Here is a 27,776-nt window from a genome sequence, read left to right on the forward strand (position 1 = left end):
GGACTAGGTCAAAATTGGAATCTCAGAAAAAGAAACTAACAAGAATGGATAGATGAGCTATCTGTAGAAGCAACTCAGAATGACTCAATTGGTTCTTTGAAACATTAAATAAAACAGGAAACCCTTAGCCAACCTTATGAAAAGAAAGTCCCAAATCCATGCAGTTAGGAATGAAAAGGGTGAAATCTGAACGAATCCTGCCGAAATCCAAAAGATCGTCAGTACCTACTTTGAGAACTCAGAAGAAATGGACAGATTCCTAAACACATGTGAATTACCAAAGTTGAATCTAGAAGTTATAAAAATCCTAAATAATCCAATTATCAGTCAATGAAACTGAAGAATATAAAAGGTACCAACAAAGAAAAGCCCAGGTTCTGATGGATTCACTGCTGAATTCTACAAGAGTTTTAAAGAAGATCTAATGCCACTACTCCTCAAACTCTTTAATGAAATGGAAAGAAAAGCAATACTTCCAAATGTATTCCTGGAAGCAAGCATTATCATGATACCAAAACCAAAGAAAGGTCCAACTAAAAAACAGAACTATAGCCAATCTCCTTAATGAACATACATGCAAAATTCCTCAATAAGATACTCACAAGAGAATGCAGCATATCATGAAAAAGATTACACACCATGACCAAGTAGGACACATCCCAGGGAAGTAAGGATAGTTCAACATATACAAATCAATAAATGTTATACATGTTAACAGACCCAAGGACAAAAACCACACAATCATCTCAATAGATACAGAAAAACATTTGACAAAGTTCAACACCCATTCGTGATAAAAAAAAAAAAATCAGTATGGAGATACCTGAAAGAATTACGGCTGGAAGTCCCATTTGACCCAGCTATTCCCCTGCTGGGTGTCTTCCCCAAAGAATTAAAAGAATCATACCACAGTGATATATGTGCACCCATGTTCATAGCAGCACAATTTGTAATAGCTAAAACTTGGAACCAGCCCAAATGCCCATCAACTGGAGACTGGATAAAGAAAATGTGTTTTTAAAAATAAAATGGAGTACTACTCAGCCATAAAAAATGAGAAATTAGACATTTATAACTAAATGGATGCACAATGAGGTGATACTCTTAAATGAAATAAATAGGACACACGTGTAAATACTGAAGTTTCTCTTAGTGTGAGAGACTGACAGTGTAAATAAGGATCCAAATGTATAATAGATAATGTGAAATAGGAAGAAAAGGGGCAAAGGGGAAGGGGAAGTGGGAAGGGTAGGGGAAAGGAAAGAAGGGAATGGAATGAGAAAATGAAAAAATGGAAACAAAGTCTTTGTAAGTAGGGAGGGATGGAGGGGTTGAAGGGAGGACAGGGGAATGAGAAAAAAATAAGAACCAAGAGAGATTATGTAAAGGTGCAAATTTCCAATGATGTCATTATATTGTATACCTAAAATGTACCAATAAAATTTTAAAAAACCCTAAAGAAAACTGGAATAGAGGTTTATAAAAATACACACACACACACACACACACACACACACACACACATATATATATATATATATATTTTTTTTTTTTTTTTTTAGAGGGGAAGGAGTTTATTTGGCTTAGAGTTTGTAGAGGTTGCAGTCCATTATCAGCAGACTCCAAGGCAGGGATGACAAACAGGCATGGCAGAGCAGAAACAACCTGACACACAGAAGTTAGCAAAGGTAACAAGGGAGTTTAACGCATCTTTCTGCCCCTTTTATCTTACTCAGACTATTGGGATTAGGGTGGTACCAAACTAATCGCTCATACTTGGTGGTTTAGTAATCACAGGCCCTTAACCCCAGCATCACACATTCTAGATTCATCTACCTCTGAAAAAGAAAGTCCTACCTCATCTGCATGAGGCCTTGGGGGACATCTAAACACAAACCATAACAGGCACTAATTTCATTCAGGGTTCGAGAGCCCTTATGGCCTAATCACCTCCTAAGAGCCCCTACCTGTTCCTACCATCACATTGGGCATGAGGTTCCAACATGAACCAGGTAGGGGGCCCAACATTCAGACCATAGCAGTTAACTTTACTTATTGTCTATGCCTCTTGTAATTCTCTTTACGGTCCCCTGCTGGAGTTATTTTTTTTTTTTTTTTTTTGAGGCAGGGTCTCGCTATGTAGTTCAGGCTGGCCTTGAACTCACTATGTAGCCCAGGCTAGCCTCAAACTAGCATCGATACTCTTGCCTCAGCCTTCCAAGTGCTGGGATTATAGGTGTCCACCACCATGCCTGGCACTTTATTTTTAAAAACTTAAAATTTGTATTAGTACTTATTTGTAGTACATAATGATTATATTCATTGTGGGGAGTTGGTAGCCAGAGTTATTTTTGAAAATACAGATTCATCTGTTTCGCAAATACCAAAGTTGGCAGGTGCTATAGTAGCCTTTTAAAGAAGGCAGGGAATAAGGTAGAGAACTTGTCCCTCCTCACTGCATGGACAATTTGCCTGGAAAGCAAGAAGTAAGTAAAGTAGTGATAGTGTGGGAAGCACCCAGAAGAAAAACAGGAAGCTGTGTGGTAGAGGATAATAGAAAAGACTCTCTTTGGTAATTGTGTGTGTGTGTGTGTGTGTGTGTGTGTGTGTGTGTGTGTGAGAGAGAGAGAGAGAGAGAGAGAGAGAGAGAAAATGAGTGTGTGGCACTGGAGATTGAACCCAGGGCCTTTGCACAAAGCTATATCTCCAGCTCCTTTTTTTTTTAAAATTAATTTTATTGGTACATTTTATTGGTACACTTTGGGTATACAATTCATTTACATTTATCATTGGGTGTTTGTACCTGTACATGATATATCTTGGTTCTTATTTTTTTCCCCATTACCTGTGCGCCCTTCACCCCCTCCACCCTTCCCTATTTACATAGATTTCATTTCCATTTTTTTTTTCTTTTCTCATAGTTTTTCCTTTCCCTCTTTTCCTTTCCCCTTCCCCTCCCTTCACTCCGTCTTTGGACCTTTTTTCCTATTTCAAATTATCAATTATTCATTTTAATCATTTTAACTGTTGTTTACACTATCAGTTTCTCACACTAGTGAAACTATTCGGCATTTACACGTGTGTCCTATTTATTTCACTTAAGAGGATGGCCTCAATATGCATCCACTTAGCTTTAAATGACTCTAGTTTTTCGTTCTTTATGGCTGAGTAGTACTCCATTTTATTAAAAAAAACCCCACATTTTCTTTATCTAGTCTCCCAGTTGATGAGCAATTGGGCTGCTTCCAAGTTTTAGCTATTACAAACTGTGCAGCTATGAACATGGGTGCACATATTTCACTGTGGTATGATTCTTTTAATTCTTTTGGGAAGATACCCAGCAGGGGAATAGCTGGGTCAAATGGGACCTCTACTCCTAGTTCTTTGAGGTATCTCCATCCTGACTTCCACAGTAGCTGCACCAGTCTGCACTCCCACCAGCAATGGAGAAGGGCTCCTTTCTCCCCACAACCCCGGCAGCATTTGTTATTTGTTGATTTCTTGATAGCAGCCATTCTTTCTGGGGTGAGGTGGACTCTCAGTGTTGTTTTCATCTGCATCTCTCGAATGACGAGTGATGTTGAACATTTTTTCATATATTTATTTGCTGCTTTTACTTCCTTGTCTGAGAAATGTCTGTTCATTTCAGATGCCCATTTTTGAATTAGGTCTTTGAATTTGGGGGGGTCTGATTTTTTTCAATTCTTTATATATTCTAGATAGTAGTCCTTTGTCTGAGGTACAGCTGCTAAAAATTTATAAAAATATTTTTTAAAGTCCATGTTGAAAAACAGAACACACATTACCCACTAAAAAAATTATAGTTATATATGGAGGAAAAATATCTAAGAGAAATAATTTATAATCTTAAAAGCACTAATACTATACTTAAAGGTATAGTACTATATACTTAAAAGCACTGTATTAGCCTATTGCACTTTTGACCTAAAGGTTACCAATACACGGGTTTTAGTAAACTTGACAAAAAGCATGTGTTCACAATGACTAACTTTGCTAAGATAATTTAAGTAACTGACAAAAAAGGAAATAATATTAACCTTTCAACATCTAGAGAATGGAGTGTTTTAAGTTAAATTCAAGAATTAGCTTCTGATAATTCATGAAACTCTAAGGAAAATGATTCTTCATATCAGAACAAATGCAAACACACAACATAGACATAAACACACATATATTCAGGGGTCATCAAATTCTAGCCTACAACCTGTTTTTATATGTTCCAGGAACTAAGAATGCTTTTTATTTTACATTCTTAAAGGGACAGTAAAGGAGAAACAGCAGTAGCAGCAGCCACATATAGCATGTAAAATTAAAAATGTTTATTCCTAGCCCATTACAGAAATTTCTTACACATGGCATTTCCTAGGTAGAAAGACTACAAGCTCTCAAGTTCTTAAAAAAAAAAGTTCTTCCAGCCCACCCCAAAAATGTTTAAGAATCATTGCAAGAGAGCTCCTTTCCAATACTGTTATTCTAATTAGTCTTCTCTACAATTTGCTGCAAAGTAATGGTAGAACCTTGAATAAAATAATTAGAATTCATTGTACTTATTCTAGAATTTGAAATGACTTAATTATCACAGTAAACAGTCTGAAAAATCATTCAAATTGGTTAGAATCAGTGTGAATTTTTAAGCATCTTAATTTCTTCTTACCTGGAGTCCTTTTACAAAGTTTTGAATTGAGAAATCATGATATAAAAAGATGTTGGTCAGAACCTGTAACACTTTCTCACTTATTTTAAAGGGAAACTGAGTTGTAAGAAGTAGCTGAAAGAGATTAAGGGTGGCATGGTAGACATTCTTTATTACTCTTGGCTTTTCATAAATATGAAGTATAAATAATATGGTAAATATGAATTACCTAGTTTTTCATAGATCAAATATCAACCAAAATTTTAACTGAATTTATACTAGAGTAGCAACAACAAAAAGAAGCAATTCATACTATATATATATATATATATATATCCTCAGAACCAATGATGTCCACCATCCGTCTAATTTCTAATTTTTAAAAACACTGCCTATTAATTATATAAAATTCTTTTTCTCATACCAGAAGCCGCTAAAAGAATCTGAAGCCTTTGATAATTCTTATTACAAGATTTCTTTTTCATCCCTACTAATTCAGATTAATAAAGAATAACAGATTATGTGCTTAGTTGAAAGAGAAACACAAAATTAGTAATTTTTATTTTAAAAATTTAGAATAACTAAATTCCAATTAGTTGGTTAATTTTCAATGGTTTACAGTGATGTTCTACACTTTAAAAAAGTCATACAACTCCCCTGAGAGGGAAATGAATCCCAAAGAACACTGAGCTATATCCCCAACATTTTTTAAAAAAGATTCTATCTTGAGATAGGATCTCATTAAGTTGTCCAACTTGTTCTTGAACTTGTGAGTCTTCTGCCTCTGCCTCTCTAGCAGTTGGTATTACAGGTATGTGCTACCACATCTGGCTCATACCAGGCTTCCTAAAAAGAAAAAAGCATAGTGACAGAAGGCAACTGAATTTGACTATGACCATGAAATGTTAAATATTATAGGTGAAAAAGTTTTCCCTAAAGGGACAACAGATCAGGTGAATATCACTTTTATGGAAAAAAAGGATACAGTAAAAGTGGTTAGTAAGTGAGTGAAGAAGTTGTCATAGTTTACTTTATACAACCAACATACACAGTTTAAGAGTATAGGAAAAATTTGTTCAAGTTCAACACATTTTGCCCGGCAAAGTGCTCATGCCTGTAATCCCAAGGGAGGTGAGGTGAGAGGATTACAACTTTGAGGTCAACCTGGGCAATTTAGTGAGATCCTGTTCTCAAAATTAAATAAAGGAAGGAAGGATGGATGGACAGAAGGACAGGTGGACTGGGGATGTAGCTTAGTGGTACAGCATCCCTTAGGTTCAATTCCCAAAACCATCTCCACAAAAAAAAATTGTATTTCTTTTTTAGATAGAAACATTATAGTAACTAAAATCTGAGAAATTTTTAGTATTTATTTGTTGTCAAGAGCAGCAAGACAGTTTTAAGAGTTCACTACAAACTTCAAATCATTTTATATAAATGTAAGATCAAAACACATTGATATCGTTACTAAGACATCTAAATTCTGTAAAAGTTTATTTTAAAAGCCTTTAATTTTTCACTAATAAAAGATATAAATACACAGATATAACCATTCTTTTTATGAAGCTTGTATTTTATCTGAAGAGACAATTCTATAAAAAAATCACTTGAAGACTATAGTCATTACATAAAAATATTAAAATATGTAAAGGAATACAGTTATTGTAATACTCTGAGAAACAGAGGTTTACCATTAACATTTGTATGTACAGTCTATTTCTGGTGGTTTTATTTTCATCCTAGGTCACTGGTAACACTTTTTCTTTTTACCTTGTCAAGGACTGTAGTCAGGTGCTCTTTGCAAGACAAAGACTGGAATAGTTCTATACACAATAGAGAAGAGACTGCATGTGGAAGCAATCGATGGATGATAACAGGAGATGTGGCAATTCCAAAAACCAGTATTAGTGGAAATTCATGTAGATGTTGACTAGTTTTCAAAAAGACACAAAAGGTGAAAATTCGTTAGCAAACATATTTCAATATATTTCAAGATGTGACCAGCTTTATTTTAATGTCTTTTATAAGGCTGCTAATGAGCATCATTCCAAAATACAGTATTTTCTAGGTCATTCATTGTCTGGTTAAAGTAATTCAAACCTGGTTATTTCTCATTCTAGTTCTGAAATCAATTTATTAATATATCCTTAAAAAAATTTTTTTAACAGCAGTAGGGTTCAAACCCAGGGCTTTTACACTGAGCTACACACATCTTGTGAGAAAAGTAGTCTTTTCTGTCAAAGGGGATATTTAGGGTAAATCCATTTTATATGAATCTCTATTTTTCTTTAAAATCCTATTTTTTGTAAAATGTACATGTGTTTGTTTCACCATTCCTTAGAAAGACAACTTATGACAAAGGGCCACGTGCCAGTCCATCTGCCATAAATTTGTGTATAATATAGCAATTCCTGAGTCACAGGATCCATTCTGCCTAGCAGCTAGGACACCTTAAGAAGTAGCCAACTGGGTTAAGACTGTAAGGCCATGCCTCAAACCAAGGGGGCACAGCATAGTGACAACAGTGGGTCAGGAAATCAAAACCCAGCAGACTACTTGTGTGCTGGCTAGCTTTGTTTTAGCTCGGCCATGCACCCTTCTACAGAAGTAAAGCCTTGCTGAGATACTTCCAAGGTTTGTTCCTTTGTTCTTCTTGCCTAGTTGCTGGGCAGAAATTTTGTGTCTAACAATCTCCAGCCTTTTTTAGTTTTTGAGACTGTGTTTTCCTAAGTCACTAAGTTGTGCAAGATAGGGTCAAATTTACGATCCTTCTGCTTCAGCCTCCCTCAGTGGCAGATTACAGGGTATATCACCATGTCTAGCTGTATCCTTTCAATATATAAACAGGAATACAGAGTTTCTGAAAGATCAAGTGCCTTACTTAAGGATATCCAATCTTAACTGTTCTAAAGATGTGTTAGATAACATTCAATTAACTTCTCATCCAAAGTTTGACCTGTAGCATTCCTCATAATTGGTCATCCAGTCTACGCTTTCAGAGTTCAATGATATGAAGATCATTAATTTTCAAAGAAATGTATTCTATTTATAGTAATTTGTGATAGACACTATAATTGGTCATCCAGTCTATGCTTTCAGTTCAATGACATGAAGATCATTAATTTTCAAAGAAATGTATTCTATTTATAGTAATTTGTGATAGACACTATGCTACCCAGATATAATAGCCAAGAGTTAGAAAACTTTGCTTACACATATGTAAAACACTGGTGTGTGTGTGTGTGTGTGTGTGTGTGTGAGAGAGAGAGAGAGAGAGAGGAGACAGACAGGGTCTCTCAAAGTTGCTAAATTATCCAGGCTGGTCTTGAACTTGTGACCCTCCTACTTTGGCCTCTCAGATTGCTGAGATTAGAGCATGTGCCACTATGCCCAGCTATAAGGTATCTTTTTAATGTACATTATTAAAAAATGTTATATCCCTTCTTCCATTCTTATCTTAAGAATATTATATACAAAGGATTTCTACAGAATAAAACAGTGCTATTTTTGAGAGCTACTGCAAGTGAGACTCGTCAGTATCATGGTTGATTTTTTTTCCTGCTCTCTGCTGTTAGTGACTGCTCTTTCGTATTCCAGTTGTTTGCAGTTCTACCTTCATAGGTGTAAAGCACCTGGGTTCTCTTATTGTTTTAAATTCTTTCTTATTTTTGATGGTTAAAGTAGTACCAAATCTTACCTCCTAAAAAGAGGGTTTTTTTTTTTGTCACTTACACTGTACTGTGCACTTTCCCATCACAGTAAGCAGTTCAGTGTTAGCATTAAGACAAACCCTAGGACAGGCAGGGCCTGGGGATGTGGCTCAGTTGGAGGGCTTGCCTATCATTCATGAGGCCTTGGGTTCAATTTCCAGCACAAACTCCTGCCCCCCCCCAAAAAAACACTTAAAAAACAGTCTTAGGATCTAGATCTGTGAGTTGATAGGGGAAAACAACCTACACTATCAAAATAATAATTTTTAGTATGTTAGTAAATTGTAATTCAACACAGCATTAAGTAACTGTAGCCATAACTAAGAAGGCAAGTTAACATATAGGAGATGCCAAAGTACATTCATTATATTCCAAAAGATACACACCACAGGAAATGCATGGGATGTGATTTTAAAATAGGGTTACTTTAATTCTTACTCCTACAGGATTGTCTGGAAGATCCAATATTGTGAAAGTAGTTTCTCACTAAAAATATTGTATGAACATGAAGTTATTTAGAAAATATTGTTGGTTAATAAAGCTATATGCTGGGCCGGGGATTTAGCTCAGTGGTTCTGCCGCCTACCTCGAAAGCACAAGGTCCCAAGTTCGATTCCCAGCACCAAAAAAAAAAAAAAAAAAGCTATATACAACTTTGACCTCTTCTATAGTATCAGAAAATAAGGCCCAATAAAAGTATCTCAACCTCTAATAGTTTATTCATTAATGGACAGTAAGAGACAGACAACCTTGATGAGATAAACTACATTTTATACCGCATTATTATGTTAGTTAAAAACAGGCCAGTATTCTGGGAAGCTCAGGCAAAAGGACTCCCAGTTCAAGTCCAGTCCAGTCCATGAAACTTAGTGACTTAGTGAGAGAGATCCTGTCTCAGAATAGAAAAAAAAGAGCTGGGAAGGTAGCTCTGTGCGAGGGCCCTACTACTCACTGCAGTACTAGGTGGGAAGTGAGGAACAGGCTAAGTGTCTTTCTCACTCTTGGTCAAAAAGCCAATAAAAAATCTGATAGGAGGTCTTTGAACATTCAATTATAAAAAACTTAAAGCAGTTTGAATTCCATTCAATTGACCTTAAAATAATTATGCTTTTTAAGTGAAAACTAGTATTTTCTCAACAGAAAAAGAGAATTTTGCATAAAAGTCAAGTGACACACCATCTACCTGCTGATAATTATGAAGTCCTGAAGTACTTTTGTGGTGAAGCTTTCCATATCCTTTAAGATAAGCACAACAGGAGGAGACTGCCATTGGCTAGAAGTAGTCCTCTTTTTGCTTGGCATTTTTGGATCTGTCTTCTTTTAAGTCATTGTGGAAAGAAGGAGTTAAAAGTAAGCCATACCACCCAAACAAGGCTATAATGGTATATCATGTTATTTATTTCCCTTTTTATTCCACAGTGACAGTGTTTCTTTTATTTTACCACATAATCAAGAGAAACTCATTCCAACAGTTACTAATGGAATCTTTCTGTGTCTGACGTAGGAATAATAATAAGAAAAAGGTTCAGTAAAATCTATAACTCATGAAATATTTATAATTTCTGCTGAGAAAATGATAAGAAAAACAGGAAGAGGAGAAAATTTTCTATAAAACTGGTTTTCCTGTTGGTTGAAAATTAGTATTTTTAATTAAAAAGCCCAACAAACATGCTACTTGCTGCTCTGCTACTGTGACACTGAAGCTTGAAAGGGGCCCTAAATATCACCTGGTTCAATCTAGATAACTAGAAGTAGTGTTTGATTTCTAGAAAATCTGAATTGTTGATAAAATGAAGTTATTTTGGTAAGCATTAGACCTAGTTTAGTCTCTATATAAAAGAAAACAAAACTTCACTTGTTACTTCAGCAAAAATATTGATTGGAAAATGTTACCACAGTATTTTTTACCCATACTGTCTATTTACACAGCATTATAAACTAAGGCTGCAGTTTTTCATTGCAGTTACTTATGAATTATCCATTTTCATGAAATTGTCAGAGTAAAATTTAGATTTAGGCATCTATTTATCAAATATATTCTACTTAAAGAGCTGACACCACAAGAACTCCAACAATGGAACAAATTACATTTTAAAAAAATAACACATGACTATTCCCCACAGGACTAAGTTGACAGTGGGACTTGGTAGCATGGTTCTATTGCACAAAAGCAAATACTGAAGAACTTAAGAGATAATATATTGCTAGAGATAAAATTTGAAACAGAACAAACTCTTAATACTTTCTTTTTATCACTAGATGACATTCTCTCACAAATACAATGTCATCGGAATTAAGAGTACATACTAATAAAAGAACACTAAATTGATATCTAGTGAGGCATCAACATACGCTTATTAGAACAAAAAAAGTAGACTATTTAATATAATTTCTAGTCCCATCAGTCATATGCCAATTTTCTGGAAGAAAATTTTCAGTTTACCTGTGTGACAGACATATACCAACTGGAAAGTGAATCCATTGAACAATGTGTCTTTTTCTGGGTGACCTGAACACTTTCCCCTTCTTTGAATTTTATATCTACAGAGCAGTCCATTAACTGTGAGACCAACTTTTGTAAAAAATGTTTCATATCTGCAGAATATAAAAAGAAAGTCTTATCTCCTCTGAAAACAAAATTGAAGTCCTTGAAACTTATTGATCAGTTTAAATTACATTAGTTGGGTAGAATATGTTTTTCTATCATTTATCATCAATATAATTAAAGTAACATTTACCCTACTAAGTATTAAGGCTCATTAATAACATATCCTTAATATTCAAATTTCATTAGCTCATATTAACTAGACCAAGTATGTGTATTATCTATAATGAAAGTGTTATTTAAGAAAACATAAACATGGAAACTGTAATTTTTTTTTTTTTGCAAGGGTCTTGCTATGTAGTTCAGGCTGGCCTTGAACTCACAGTGATCCACCTGCTTCAGCCTCCCATGTGCTGGATTATAGGCATATGCCACCATGCCCAGCAATTTTTTCGAAATAATATACACTTAAATTATACTAGACAACAAAAGGATTTTAAAGTCCCTAAAAAAAGCATCAGAAGTGTTATTTACGTGAATTATCTTACTGATTACAAATCTTCCTTCATTATCATTTTTAAAGATGTCTTTTGGGCTTTTACTTAATTCCAGTTTATGAATAGGAAAGTAATATAAACACATAAAAGTTTAGTATCAGTCCAAATCCAAACAAATTTTACTAATATTAGTTACACATTTTTTATGACTTGATGGCTTCAGATCCTCAACATTGGCTCTCTCAACTGATTATTTTTACCACCGCAGATTTTGAAAGTAAGAAAATAAGATGACTTACAGCTATAAATATGAACCTATAGAGTTGAATCTCTGTTGGGTTAAATAAGAGTTCACCATTCCCCAAATCTCAGCTTCCTGTTTCACAATGTTTTTTTTTATTATTTTTTTTTGGTGCCGGGGATCAAACTCAGGATGTTGCGCTTGCAAGGCAGGTGCCAGAACCACTGAGCTAAATCCCCGGCACAGCTTCCTGTTTCAAATCTTTATATGTATTAAAATTTCACTGGGTTAAGGAACACATCTTGCAAAATGCATGGACTACTCCTGGCAATGAAGCTAATACAGCATATGGCAGGAATGTAACCAGAATAAAAGAAGCAAAATTTACCAATAGTCACGATTATTCTGGGGGCCACTAAACCTCACCCTGCCAAATATATACCACTGTGTTTTTCCCACAAATAAAAAGAGACTAAGAAGCCAAGAGATAGAGAGAGAAAGAGACACACACACACAAACAGGGAGGATCAGAATTATTATGTAACATTTTACCAATGTAATTACAGCATTTATATTTTACCTGGACAATCTTTAGCTTGTAAAGAGACTACATATGGTGTGATATTATTCTGAAGGGCCTCTGTTAGACTTCTGAATATTAAATCATGATCTGTGACATTCACACCTATGGGACAACAAAAGATAATTAGCATATCAAGTAAATTACTAAGTAAAAAAATTTTAAAAACATGATTTATAATAGAAATCAAGAAAATACACTGCATAAATGAAGAAATATCCATTAATAATAGATTACCTAAGTACATGCTATATTGATGGCACGGTTTCGATTCTGAATGCCCTGCAAAGACCTATGTGTTGAAGGCTCGGTCCCTCGCTTGTGGCACTTACTGGAAGGTAGGAGAACCTTCAGAAGGTGGGACCTAGTGGAAGTCAGGCCATTGGGAGGATATCTTAAAGGGGATGTTGGGACCCTGGGTCCTTCATGTCTTTCTTTGCTCCCCAGCTACCACAAGGCAAGTAGCTTTGCTCCACCATAAACTTGGCCATGATATATTTCCTCAGAATGGGCCCAAAAGCAACAAGTCAACTGACCAAGGATTGAAACTTCTGAAATCATGAATGAAAATGTTTCTTCTTTATAAATTGAGTATTGTGAGCATTTTGTCACAGAATCAGAAAGCTAGCACAACTGATGTGTCCAGAAAGGTATTTGGTATAATTCTTTCTTTAAAATAATTTACTAAGGATGTGTAGCTGATCTTTGAAAATGTCTTAGGAGTAATTTTATTACTTTCTCAAATTCATAAAGAGTTCTTTAGTCAATTAAATATAAGGGTTTACTATGGAATCTAGCCTTATTCTTAAGCTGATTTAATAACTGAGGAGAATCCAACCATAATACTATTAACAATCATAGTATGAAGTAGGTAAAGTGTATATACTAAGTTGACTTCTTTTTTTTACTAAGCTGATTTCTGCAAGAAAAACAAAATTGAAACTACAAAGTTTTGCTATTTATCAAACTCATTTTCATTTCTACAAATCAGTTTTAGAACTACTCTGCACAGTTAATCTGAGTTGGGTAGGAATTTCCCCAATACTTTGGGAATAATGTTGCTGATACCTTCCCTAGAAGAACAATCTGTGATTTCCAGAAAGTCTTTTGGTATGTAGCAAACATCAGCAGTATGTACATGTCCTCAAACTGCTTGGAACCTTGTGTTGTAAAACTTCCATTACTTTGAAAAAAAGAAAAATTTCACACTTACTCATGCTAGCAAGAAATTATCCCTTTTCCCAGGAAAGTGAAAAACTAAAAATTATTAGCAGATCATTTTTTTGTGTGTATTTTTAAATTTCTATTACCAGCAGACTATATGTGAAATGTTCATGGGCCTTTTGAAGATAGAAGATGTGCAACTGTGTTTATACCCTGTACAAAATACTTTCATGGGATCATACTTCATAATCCATGATTGTAATAATTCATCTTTGAAAAAAACTGGGAGTTCAGTAAAACACTGGCTTATCTTATGTTTTATAAACTGATTTCATAAAAGCTATTTAGTATTATGGGGTTTTTTTCTCCTGCCTTAGCCTCTCAAGTGCTGATATTACATGTGTGCCACCACTTCCTGGCAACATTATGTTCCTTAAACAATAGACCTGTCTATTGCAAAGAAGATAATCAACAACATTCTTTGCTGGAAAAAAAAATTCTCAGACCATAATTTTGAAAAATGTGATTTCCATTAAGTTTGTTTTCCTTTTTGACAACAGGAGAGCAGGTCCTTAAGCCCTCAAAACCACCTATCTTACTGATTGTGCCTCCTCAACCTACCTCCAATTAATGTAACCTGGCAGCAGAGAAACAAAGTACCCAACAGTACAAGGGGGCTATCCATAAATGGAAACAGGTTTTAAAATTATACGGCAGGCTGCCTTGCAAAACTGGTCCAAAACATTATATTCACTCCACTGAGTCTTGTTACTCAGGATGTTTCTGGGCATCAGCTGGAAGGTTATCAGGACTGCAAGAATCAGGCCTCACCCCACACTTATTAACAAAAATCTGCATTTTTAATAAGACTCTCTGGTTATTTGTATGCAAATTAAAGTTTGAGAAGTACTGTGCTGAATATAAGGAATAAGAGGTAATGAACAGAATTAGAAATGGTATTAAACAAGAGAATTTATCTGAGTCTACTAGTAAAAGGAACTCTAAGTAAATAACAAATTGGAAGTGAAATGAAAAGTGTGTTTGGAATCCAAATAAATTCTATCCTGTTTTTCAAAAGGAATGAAAGAAATTTGCAGGGATAAGGGTAAGTAGTTCAGTGACAGAAAACATGTCCAGCATGCTTGAGGCCTTGAGTTCATCCCCACCAACCCCCCACCTCCAAAAACGGTCAAAGGGGGAAAAAAAAGAAATTCGCTAATATTCCAGAGGCCCTTTTTGTATATAATTCATCCAAAATCTTTCCTAGGCAATACTAATAATCTGAATTGAAAAACTAAGCACAGGGAAATAAAATTTAAAAATTAATGTCATAGATTAATTCCACTAAAGATATGATTTTTGAAAAGGAACAAAAACCAAATCTTAAATATAGTGCTTTCTTTATTGCCCAATCCAAATCTCATATACTGTCATAACATATACAAGGAAGAAAGAATAAAACAACTACAACTCTTTTTCTGACAAAAAAAACTGAACAGAACACTTAACTGGAAACTGTGAAAGGGGGAGGGGGGGGGAAAGGGGAAAAAATCAATAATAGAAGGAAAAAAAGGAAACAAAACTTTTGTAAATGGGGAGGTTGAAGGGAGGGAAGGGGGATGGGAGAAAAAGAGGAATCAAGCTATATCATGTATAGGTACAAACTCTGATCAATTTGATTGTTATGTATATTTAAATTGTATTAATAAAATTAATAAAAAATACGAAAAAAGTTTATATTTGTATGATCAGTATAATGAACCTTCATTGGCTTTAAAGTATTATAACTATAGTTTAATTCTATAAATAAAAGATACAAAAAAGAGGGTTATCTGAACAAGTTATTACTTACTATTCTCAACAATAAAAACCAATTAAAAATGCATGCATGAATAAACAGATACATACATACCAAGAACAAGAGCAGCTGTTGGAATTTCTTTCAGTTTTATTTGACAGGTCCAGTCTCTTGAATTCTTCTGGAATCCAGAATGAGACTTTTGCAGAAATTCAATCAGATTGTTAAACAGGTTTTTATTTAATTCCTCCTGTAGTTGCTGTAAAGCACAATGCTTTATGAATTACTATCATCAGTAGCATTCTGATGTGTCTTTCCTGGTACAAGGAAGTTTCAAATTTTCTTTTTCCTCTGAACACCCAGTGACTTTAATCTATGAAATAAACTGGGAAGATGATAAGGGGGGAAAAACATACATATGCATTAAGAGGAGAGATTTAAAGAAAAAAACTTGGGGCCGGGGATTTAGCTCAGTGGTTTCGCCACCTGCTGCGCAAGCGCAAGGACCCAAGTTCAATCGCTGGTACCAAAAAGAAAAAGAAAAAAACGTATCATGTGCATATTTGTCAAATGAGCCACACACAATATATGAGGCTCAAAGAAAGGACAAGATGGTTGAAGCCTAAATTGCATTTTGGGTTACAAGAAATAGGAGCTTAGAGGTAATGGGGGAGGGATGATAGGGTGGGGAAGTGGCCACAACACACATTACAGAAGGATGGGTGGAACATGTACTAAACAAAGGAAGATGGAGAGGAGGATCACAAATGCTAAGCCAGGGACTGGTGATGTAGCTCACTGGCACCGCACCTGCCTGGCAAGTGCAAGGTCCTGAGTTCAATCCGTGGTACTAGAAGAAAAAAAAAGAAAAAGAAAAGAAAAAAGAAAAAGAAAAATTCTAAGCCAGTATGGGGAGCTTAGCAAGACCCTGTCTAAAAGTAAAATAAAAAGGGCTAGGGATGTTGCTCAGTAGGAGAATGCTTGCCTGGCCTGTGCAAGGCCCTGGTCCAGCATGACAGGAGGGGAAGAAAAAGAAATAAAGAAAAAGAAAGCATCTATGGCAATCTCCTTTGGCACTACCCTTATTCTTTTTCTTATGAAAAGTTCTTTCCTAGGTAAATATGGGATATGAGATAGAGAAGCTTCCACCTTCACCCACTGTTTACTAATACTGGTAGATGTAAATTTCTTTTTGCAAACACTTTTTCAGAAACATTCCTGTGTGTATAACATCTTAGAATAGCCATCTGGAAATATGCTAAAGAAGTATATTTTGGGGTGACCTTTTGGATTTTCCTCATTGGTTTTGGAAAAAAATTTGTCATGGATTCAATTCAAAGATTACATGTAAAATGATAAAAAGATGGATAAAATACAAAACAAGTTTTTTTTCCTTAAATCTCTAACAATTAGTGCTTTGTATTTCCTCATTAAAAATTACTCTCATTAGATAAGACTCTGATGAGGTGAGGAAGAGCACCAGGGATAAAGGTGAAGAAACGGGGAAGGCACATCTGGGGTGAAAATAATCCAAGTATGTAATGTGCATGTACCAGTATACCAAAATGAAACCCATTATTTTGTATTACTAATATATACTAATAAAAAATTCCTCTCATTTATTCATTTAACAGTTACTAATCCCCGTATGAATGCCAGCCTCTACCCTAGAAAAGTAATCAGACAGGAAGAATTATAATTAAATACAAGGTAGTAAAAGAGCCAAGAGTTGGACCATTTAAGCTAAGCAGATAATGTATTTGAACCAAGGCATCAGCAAGTGATAGAGAAGGTGAAAGGAAGCAAAGGTAAGTTAGAAGAAATGAGGAGTTGGGGAGGCAAGGAATAATAAAAGCACTACACATGTGGAGAACCACAGATACAGGTAAGGTTAAAAAAACCCTGAGGAATGGTAGGAATGAGGCTAGACAAATATGCAAAAATTTAGGTCAAGAAAACAATATATATGGTGCTAGAGTTTGGATTTTTTTCAGTGGGGAGAGCCACTGAAAGGATGTAAAGGAAATATGATTGAATCGGGGTTAAGAAGGATTAATCTGGCAGCACTGTGAAGGCCAGATTCGATGATCAGCAAGGCTTTACTGGCAAAGGAATGTATAAAAACCTATGGGACACAATAAAGGTCATCCTAAGAGGGAATTTTATAGCTGTGATACTCTACATAAGAAAAACAGCAAGCTCAAATAAATAACCTAACGATGCACCTCAATGTTGCAGAAAAACAAAAACTATCCAAACCCAAAGCTACTACAAGGAAGGAAATTATAAAGATGAGAGCAGAAAACAATGACAGCAGAAAACAATGAAACTGAAACTAAAAACAAAAACAACTCAATAAACAGAAGAGTTGGTTCTTTGAAAAATTAAACAAACTAGACAAACCCTGAGCCAATCTTACCAAAATAAAGAAAAGACACAAATCTATGCAATCAGAAATGAGAAAGGTGAAATCACAATGTATTCTGCTGAAAACCAAAAGATTATTGGTAACCACTTGAGAACCTGTACTAAAATGGAATATCCGAAGAACTGGATAAATTCCTAGATACTTGTGAACTACCATAGCTGAACCAAAAAAATATAAAAACCCTGAATAATTCAGTATTAGTGAAATTGAAGAAATTTTAAAAACCTACCAACTAAGAAATACACAGGTCCTATTCACTGCTGAATTTTCAAAGAACTTTAGAGAACTAACACTAATGCTCAAACTCTTTAGTGAAATCAAAAGAGAAGCAGTACTCCCAAAGTCATTCCTGGAAGCGAGCATTAGCCTGATTCCAAAACCAGAGAACGATCCAACTGAAAAAGAGAACTACAGGTCAACCTCTTTAACGAACATAGATGCAAAAAGCATCAATGAGATACTAGTGAACAGAATGCAGCAAGTCATCAAAAAGATCATACATCACCACCAAGTAGGATTTATTCTAGGGATGAAGGGATGGTTCAACACACACACATCAATAAATGTAACACACCACATAAACAGAACCAAGGACAAAAACCAGGTGATTATTTCAATAAAAGCACAAAAACATTTCACAAAGTCCAACATCCATTCATGATAAAAAAAAAATGCTAAAGAAAATAGGTATAGAAGATCTTTACCTCAATTTGAGAAAAGCTATTTATGGTAAACCAATGGCCAACATCATACAAATGGAAAGAAGCTGAAAGCTTTGCCTCTAAAATCAGGAACAAGACAAGGATGTCTGTTATCCTCAATACATCTCTCAAAACATTAGACAGAACAATTAGACAAGAGAAAGAAATAAAAGGAGTATGAACAAGAAAGGAAGAGGTTAAATTATCAATTGCAGATAACATGTTCTTTTTCATAGAAGACCCCAAAAACTCCACCAAAAGACTCCTAGAATTAATCATCAAATTTAGCAGGATAGCAGGACACAAAGTCAACACTCAAAAATCAATAGTGTTCCTGTATACCAATAACAAACTCATGGAGAGAGAAATTAGGGAAACAATCCCTTTCACAATACCAGCAGGAAAAATGAAATACTTAGGAATTAACCTAACCAAGGAAGCCAAAGACCTCTACAATGAAAACTATAGTACTGTGAAAAAAGTGATTGAAGAGGATATTAGGAAACGGAAAGTTATCCCCTATTCCTGCACAGGCAGAACCAATATAGTAAAAATGGCTATACAGTACTTCCAAAACTGTTATATAAATTAAGGAATTCCCAATCAAAACACAGCATTCCTCACAGAACTAGTGAAGGCAATCCTAAAATTCATATGGAACCAGAAGAGATGTAGACTAGGGAAAGCAATTCTGGGCAACAAGGGCAAGGCAGAGGGTATCACAATCCTGTACTTCAAGTTATACTGTACTACAAAGTTAGTGATTAATAACAGGATGATATTGGCAAAAACAAAAACAAAAACAAAACCCAGACTAGGGCCAAGGATTTAACTCAGTGGTGCTGTGCCTGCCTGGCAAGCGCAAGGTCCTGAGTTCGATACGCAGTACTCCCTGCCCAAAATCAAAAAACAAACAACAAAAACCTCCAGAATTGTTGATCAATGGAACAGAATAGAAACAACTCCAGGCACACTCAGTTACCTTATCTTTGATGAAGGGAACAAATACTTTCTCTGAAGGAAAGATAGCCCCTTTAACAAATGGTTCTGGAAAAACTGGCTATCTCCATTGTTGGTAGGACTGTAAACTGATACAACCATTGTGGAAATCAGTATGAAGATTCCTCAACAAATTAAAAATAGAAATTCCCTTTGACTCAGCTATTCTCCTAGGCATTATTCAAAAGTTGAAGACATCACATTACAGTGATATGTGCATACCCATATTTACAGTCACACAGTTGATAATAGCTAAATCTTGGAAGCAGCCTATATGCCCATCAAGAGATGAATGGATAAAAACAATGTGGTGTATATACAAAATGGACTATACTCTGCCATAAAAAAAAGATAAACTTGAGGTATTTGTAGGAAAATGGACACATCTTGAGACTATGTTAAGTGAAGTAAATCAGACACACAAGCTTAAATATCGCATGGTTTCTCATATAAAAAACTGAATATATAAATTAAGTTTAAAAAAAAAGACAGAAAACAGGAACAAAGAGAGGAAATTATTGTAAAGCCGGGTGTGGTGGCGCATGCCTGTAATCTCAGCACTCAGGAGGAGGCTGAGGCAGAAATGCTGTGAATTCAAGGCCAGACTGAACAAGACCCTGTTTCCACAAAAAAAATAAAGTCATTGCAACCTAGCATGGACAATATATCTAATAGTGTACTTGATTTAGTATAACTGTCTTACTTTTATGTTTTTGGGGCTGTTAATCTGTATGTATGATAATTAACTTTATAAGGTCATATAAGATAAATAAATGAATCTGATGTTGGCAAAAAAAAGGCGGGGGGATGAAGCATAAGGGGGAAAAAAAAGAATTGAGATGTGCTATGTACATGTACCAATTCTCCACAATGAATGTAATCATTATGTACTGCAGACATGTACTAGCAAAAAAAAAAAAAAACCCCAAAACTTCTGTAACCTGCCATAGGGCTGTATTTGCCTGAAGGGGGTACTTTCCTAAAAGGGCTAATCTTGCCAAAAGAACTAATGGCAGATCTGAAAGGCATGACATCAGGCGAATAGTATGATGATTTAGGTTAAGGAATGAAGAAGGCATAAACTGGAAACTACAAAGTCAAATGATTTTCAAGGATCCCATAGAATACATGAATGAACAAAGCTGCGAGGTGTAAAGCTGTGAAACTAGTAGGAAGCAAAAATAAATGTGAAAATACATTCTCCCTAAAGCACTAATAAACAAAACTATTAACAATCTGTTGGTCAAACAAAACATCAGCTTAAGATGTTGGCCCTAGACCTACCAACCTGCTACACTGAAGAAATTTTTCAGAACTGGAACATAAAAAATGTAACCAGACATGAGGATGAGGAAATGAAGGAGTTTAGAAATAGCTTTATTTCATAGTTGTGTAACTTGTTAACTGAATGGGTAATTTAAAAGTGCTGCCACTGAAACAAATACTTCTTGCCTTAGTAGCTAGCACATCCTAGTACCTCAAGCCACACTTAATATTTGGAACTTGAGAGTTTTTGTTTTGTTCTTTCAGGATATTACAAATTGTGCTTGACCAATAGTTCCCATATTTTAATAAAGTTTACTCTTGTAAAGTGATGGAAAGTAACAGATATGAGATTTACAGAATGAGAGCAAGGTTAACAAAAGAATATTCACCTCAGTTTCTGATTTCATCTGTTGCCATATCAAGTGATAAGTTTCAAATCGAAGCTTACTGTCTTCAGACTCATTTTTCCCTTTATTAAAATAGTCCTCTAAAAACAGAAAGATGTCAGTTTTTTAATGTAGTAGAAGTTGGAAACTGCAAAGCCAAAAAATAAGTAATGGGGGTTAAATTTTTTCCTGTTCATCAAAAAACAGTATTTCACATTCTTTGTGTTTAATTTCAAATATATGTTAGTTTTTACCATATGAAATAGATCTTAAGATTTAAAATGTCTTAATTTTTAGATTGTATTTCTATCCTTTACTTTTCAATTTCTAGCAGTTTGTATTTAATGGTTTTTGGGTTGAAATATGTACATAGTTTTCATTATTTGCCTTATCCTATGGCCTCATATATTGCTTTATATATTTGCTTTCAAGTGTTCTTAAATGATCCTTCATACTACTATTCTTATATTTTTATTCCATTGTCATAGTTATCTTTTATTTAGCCTGTAATATTTTCTACACTATTTTGAATGTTTTCTCCAAATATCCTTTGATAACATACCTTTTATTACTATGGTTTGCAAATTTTTGAAACCATGATTCACATTAAAGAACAGATTTTACATCATGATATAACACACACACCCATAACAAAAAAGTTACACAGAACAATCCTATCCTTCTTAAGTAATAGCAAATGTTTTGTTGTAGATTGATTTGATAACTCACATGTAGTTATGACCTCCCGTTTGAAAAAACACTCATTAATGTACACTCTCCCCCACTGATTAGAGATACCTTTTCAGTCTAAATACTTAAATATACTTGGAACTACTTGGTTTTTGGTTTTTTTAGAGACATGGTCTCACTCTGTAGTTCACGCTGGCCTTGAACTCATTATGTACCCCAGGCTCACAGTGATCCTCAAACTCACAGTGATCACATTACCTCTGAGCGCTAGGATTACAAGTGTGCACAACCACATCCAGTCAACTTGGAACTATTTTTGAACTCCTAAATTCAATTCTAAGCCCATTTCTATCTTTACCTGCTTAAATTATTGTAGCTTTTGTACAAGGGTTGACCAAATTTTCAAGTTTATTGCAGGAAAAAATGCATTGTCAAGAGTGATAGGTAATGTGTTTGAAGATAGGGGAAAACACTTGGAATATTTTGAGAGGAATTAATGGCAACATCTTTTACTTCAGTGTATTTTTAAACTTAAACATTCCAAGTATTTTTTGATCACCCCTGTCAATCAACCATTTATGCCAAATGAAAACATTAATGAGTCTCCTCGTCCATGTTACTCACCATGTTACTTCTGATTCTTCCCCAAAGTCAAAATGATCATGAAAGGTAAATATTTTTAATTAACGCAGGATACTAAGGCAGTTAAAATAACGTAACTAAAGGCACTCATGAAAGAGGAGTTCCAGAACTGCTTCTTAAATTGATAAGAATGATGGGGTAAGTGTGTTCAAAATGAAGGGCAGTATTCTGAGGGAGATCAACGGTAATGTGTTTTACTGTAATAAACATTTTTAAATTTAAACATTCACCATGTTTTCATCATACTGCATACATTAGTGCATTTTAATACAGACACCATCCAAGTCTTCTTCTCCCACCACCAATATTTTTCATTTTTATAAAAACGCAGGCTCACCTATCAAGTTAATTTTATGGTAATTTTGTCACTTTTTCCAAATACTTACACTGATATTCTGATTAAATAAAATCTAGCTTATAAACTGGGAGAAAAATAATACCTGTAAGATGCTTAAAAAATTCACATCCAAGAATATTATAGGTCTCTTCCTTCAATCAAATATTATACATTTCTTATAGCTTTCTACTTTCGTATTTTTTATTGTATAACACTAGACATGCAAAAGCTAGGGCTTTCAAGGTATTACATTTCTTTTATTAGAATTCTATCATCAAGTTTTAGTGTTTATAGTATGGAATAGAAAATTCTCTTGTGTTAAGGAACTTTTAATCACAGTCAATTCAATTTTTAACAAGTATTGATTTGAGGGGGGCGGTGTTGAGACAAAGTCTCGCTTTGTAATTCAGGCTGGCCTCAAACTCATTATGTAGCCCAGGCTGGCCTCGAACTCGTGGCAGTCCTCCTGCCTCATCTTCCTGAATGCTGAGATTACAGGTATGCGCCACCATGCCTGGCTGCAAGTATTGATTTTTAATTGTATCAAACATCTTAGAATATACCAAATGGTAAAATAGCAAAGGTATAGTATTAAAATGCAAACAAAAAAGCAAAGAGATAAAATATTACTAAGAGACAAAACAGAGTAATAAGGTAGGCTTCAACAGAACAAAAAGTCACTTTATATTGATAATGGGTAGAATCATATCTAAAATGTCAAATGTCAATCAAGATGAATTTTTTACATGCTGAATAATGCTGTATCAAAATACATACTGAAATGCTTAGAAATTGAGAATAGCAGTAACTTATTACTGTAACTTATTACTGTATTTTCTCTCAGTCCTTTATCAGTCAGATTGGTAAAAAATAAATATGTAAGCACTCAGAGGAGCTAATGAAAGTAAACTCTTCTTGCTGCTCTCATGACTTCATTTCAGCATGACCTCTCCTACCATGCCAGTACTTGTGCCAGTCCCTCTGCCTAGCTCGTGCCCAGTTGTTTTATTGGTTGTGCAGTCATTCACAAAATACTGAGATGGAGTTATCAGTCTTAGCGACATCCCCAAGCATCTTCAAGTCAGGGGACAGTTGACTTACCCGCGGGCCGGGACATGTGGCACCCAACGTGGGGCTCGAAAACAGGGGATCTAGTAAAGAACGCTGCTCGGGGGCCCAATAAAATAAAATAGAAAAAAGAGGATTGCGCCTGACGTAAACCTGCCGTCTTTCCTGCACCTCGGTGAGTTGAGCAGCGATTATGGGACAGGGCATTAGCCAGCATGAGTTATTTGTACAAGGTCTTAAAGAAACTTTACAGGCACGAGGGGTAAAGGTTACAGTCAAACAGTTGTTAAAATTTTTTGATTATATTAGAGATCTCCGCCCTTGGTTTCCCGCCGAGGGTACCATTGACGAGAGGAGATGGAAAAGAGTAGGGGAGGCCCTTAAGGATTATTATGCTACTTGCGGACCAGGAAAGGTCCCGATCACTGCATTTTCTTATTGGAATCTTATTAATGACATTATCTCTCAGAAAACCAAAGATCTGGTGGTGGCTCAAGCCATCCAGGTCGGGGAGATAGCTCTCCGATCGGAGGAAGGGTCGATCACTCTCCCTCGGAGTGAGGAGTTTGTAAATACCCTGCGGGACACCAAGATGGCACCACGGGACTCCTTCAAAGGATGAAGGAGAAGACTTGATGTCTTTTGATAGCGACGATGACTCAGACAAGAAAAAACAAAATGTTATTGATGAGGGTTTACAGGCGGGCTCTGCCTCTTCCAAGCCTTTTAAAGAAAAGCTTCGGTGCTCCTCAGCTTCCGCCTCCGCTCTTTCAGCCCCTGCCTCTGACCCCGCCCTGCCTGTTAAGGAGGAACCAGCCTTGTAGCCTTCCCTCCGACACTTCAGAAACCCCCCCTTCCCACAGAACGGTCCAGGGGAGGCTGACTGGACCAATCTTGAGGAGGAGACAACCAGATATCGCAATCCTGATTGGCCACCCGTAGTTCAATGTCCGCCTCCTTATCTTCCAGAACCCAACACTCCCATTGCGCCCGCTTTGACATGCCCTGTTGTTGATCCCCAAAAGGAACTCCGGGACAAGATAAAATTTCTAAAAGAACAAATAAGATTAGAAAAGGAACATCAAGAACTTATTGCCCAGCTCAAAGGCTTAAGAACAGGCAAAGCCCATGAAAATGCCCGTAGAGAGGACAAATTTAAGCCACGACCCCCCATTAGAGGGGCGGCCCCTAGGGTGCCGTCTGGGTCGGGAGTATCCCTAAAACTTGAAAATGCGGAAGCCTTTCCCATAACTGAAACTACTGACACACAGGGACAGGCGTGGAGACACCACAGTGGTTTCGATTTTAAGGTTATTAAAGAACTTAAAACGGCCGCAGCTCAATACGGGGCCATTGCACCTTACACAATGGCCATTTTAAAATCGGTGACAAAAAATTAACTTCTCTCACCTATATCCCACAGGGGCCTGATGAGCTCTTCGTGGATTTTGTTCACCGCCTGCTCACAACAGTGGGTTGGATTTTTGGGAGCACAGAAACCGGGACAGATTTTGTTAAACAGCTTGCTTTTGAAAATGCTAATGCTGCTTGCCAGGCCACCATCCGCCCTTATAAAAAGAAAACTGATCTCTCAGGTTACATTCGCCTTTACTCAGAAATTGGGGCCGCCTACCAACAGAGACTTGCCATGGCTGCCGCCATGCAGGTTTACGGTCAAACAGTTTTTGTCACGCCGCCCGGGTAACAAATGTTTCCCGTGCGAGACAACGGGTCGTTTTTGCCAAAAAATGTCAGGCCCCTAGGGTGTCGGCCCCTAGGGCCACACCTCCGGGGCCTTGCCCTCGATGCAATAAAGGGAGACATTGAACAAATGAATACAAGTCCATGACGGACACTCAAGGCCGGCCCCTCCCACTTGTCCATAACCTGGACCAGGAAAATGGGAAAGGGGGCCAGCCCCGGGCCCCCACACCCAAACAAATTTACGGGACACTCAATTTTGCTCCAGCAAACAACAATCCATTTCAGACCTCTTCAAAACAACAACGGGAAGTGCCAGACTGGACCTCAGTTCCACTGCCCACACAGTATTGACTCCAAAAATGGGGGTACAGGCCCCCCCGACAGGGGCCTTTGGACCCCTACCTAAAGAGACCTTTGGGCTTGTAAGAGACAAGAACAACAACACTATGGATGGGCTGCTGATCTACCCGGGGGTGATTGATAGTGATTATTCCGGAGAGATTAGAGTTATGGTTTCTTCCCCCAAAGTCATTAACACCATTCAATCAGGCCAAAGATTTGCTCAATTGTTACTCCGTCCCCTTCTCTCTACCTCTAATACGGCTCTTAACAACGCCTGAGGCAGCCAGGGATTCGGCTGGCTCATCGGATGTCTACTGGTCGGAGATGCTTTCAGCCCAGAAGCCTCTCATGACCTTGTGGTTAGATGAGAGACAATTTTCTGGATTGGTAGACACTGGTGCTGATGTAACTATCATCAAGGGAAAAGAATGGCCTCAGGTGTGGCCATTAAAAGACACCCTCACCCATCTCAGGGGTATAGGTCAGAGTCAAAATCCTAAACAAAGTGCCAAAGATCTGACCTGGAGAGACCAAGATGGTAATCAGGGCACCATTCAACCTTATATCATCTCAGGGTTACCCATTAATCTATGGGGGAGAGACCTATTATCACAAATGGGGATGATTATTTCTAGCCCTAATGAAATTGTCACTATACAGATGTTTAAAAATGGATACATTCCAGGAAAAGGGCTAGGTAAAAACTCTACAGGTATTGTGCAGCCCATTGAGCCAGTCCTTCGACCCCCACCCCCCAGCAGGGTTGGGCCGTTTTCTGTGGGGGTCATTGACACTCCTGCGGTTCATGCTGAGGAGATCGCCTGGCTCTCAGGTAAGCCGGTGTGGGTCAATTAATGGCCCCTTTCCAAAGATAGGTTATTGGTGGCTCAACAGCTGGTGCAGAAGCAGCTTCACGCTGGCCATATCATCCCCAACAATTCCCCATGGAATACTCCCATCTTTGTCATTAAAAAGATCAGGAAAATAGAGACTCTTACAAGATCTTAGAACAGTCAATAATGTTGCTTATGGGAGCTTCACAACCTGGTCTTCCCTCACCGGTAGCCATCCCCCTTAGATACTATAAGGTTATTATTGATTTAAAAGGCTGTTTTTTCACCATTCCCTTACACCCTGCTGATCAAAAACGCTTTACATTTAGCCTTCCGGCGACCAATTTCTGTGCTCCAATGCAACGCTTCCAATGGCAGGTGCTCCCTCAAGACATGACAAACAGCCCCATGCTCTGCCAGTCCTTTGTAGCTTCAGCTATTCAGGCCGTAAATAAATCTTGGGCCCAAATATATGTTATACACTATATGGATGTCACACATTACCCTAAATTTGGAAATCTTAAATATATACATGTCAACATTAATACATATAGTGGATTTGTATTTGCCACCCTACAATCCGGGGAGGCTACTAAACATGTAATTGCCCACCTTCTAGTTGCCTTCTCAGTACTTGGATGTCCACAACAAATTAAAACAGACAATGGTCCAGGCTATACCAGTTCTGGCTTCTCAAAGTTTTGCAAACAATTAGAAATAACACACATAACGGAAATCCCATATAATCCACAGGGACAAGACATTATAAAAAGAGCCAACCTCACACTCAAAATTACATTAGATAAAATAAAAAGAGGAGAATGGTACCCTATCAAGGGGTCACCTAGAAACCTGATATCACATGCACTATTTATTCTTAACTTCTTAAATTTGGATGCCAAAGGATTATCTGCAGCCAACCGTTTCTGGCAACCAGAGATGCAAAAACAATTTGCCTCTGTGATGTGGAGAGACCCCCTGGACCACTCATGGCATGGGCCTGACCCCGTACTCGTCTGGGGCCGAGGGTCAGTGTGTGTTTACTCCAAGGAAATGAAGTCAGCCAGGTGGCTTCCAGAACGCTTAGTAAAACAAGTTGATAAGCGTGTTGATGATGCCGATGACCTAACATTGTCCAATTTCAACCAGTTAACAATGGCACCTACAATTATAATCTAATAATCATAAAGA

At 36.6% G+C, this 27,776-nt stretch overlaps 1 protein-coding gene across 13 annotated transcripts in view; it reads right to left on the bottom strand.

Moving 5' to 3' along the window:
- The window catches only part of Orc3 (origin recognition complex subunit 3), a 79,719-nt gene that overhangs the window by 42,166 nt on the left and 9,777 nt on the right, over positions 1 to 27,776 (bottom strand). For 6 of the 13 annotated variants that reach the window (XM_004860230.3, XM_087188021.1, XM_004860229.3 and 3 more), the window contains 7 exons: positions 20,973 to 21,070; positions 15,304 to 15,448; positions 12,228 to 12,332; positions 10,808 to 10,959; positions 9,548 to 9,681; positions 6,425 to 6,584; positions 4,676 to 4,789 (listed from right to left, as the gene is read on the bottom strand). In XM_004860230.3, the coding sequence (XP_004860287.1) occupies positions 4,676 to 4,789; positions 6,425 to 6,584; positions 9,548 to 9,681; positions 10,808 to 10,959; positions 12,228 to 12,332; positions 15,304 to 15,448; positions 20,973 to 21,070 (908 nt within the window). Of the gene's footprint in view, positions 1 to 4,675; positions 4,790 to 6,424; positions 6,585 to 9,547; positions 9,682 to 10,807; positions 10,960 to 12,227; positions 12,333 to 15,303; positions 15,449 to 20,972; positions 21,118 to 27,776 lie in introns of all 13 variants that reach the window. The other 7 variants (XM_087188025.1, XM_021240773.2, XM_087188026.1 and 4 more) reach the window with 3 other exon arrangements.

The sequence above is a fragment of the Heterocephalus glaber genome, unplaced genomic scaffold (assembly GCF_053883595.1).
Source record: "Heterocephalus glaber isolate CG9 unplaced genomic scaffold, H.glaber_assembly_v1.0 deba00001523, whole genome shotgun sequence".
Lineage (NCBI taxonomy): Eukaryota > Metazoa > Chordata > Mammalia > Rodentia > Bathyergidae > Heterocephalus > Heterocephalus glaber.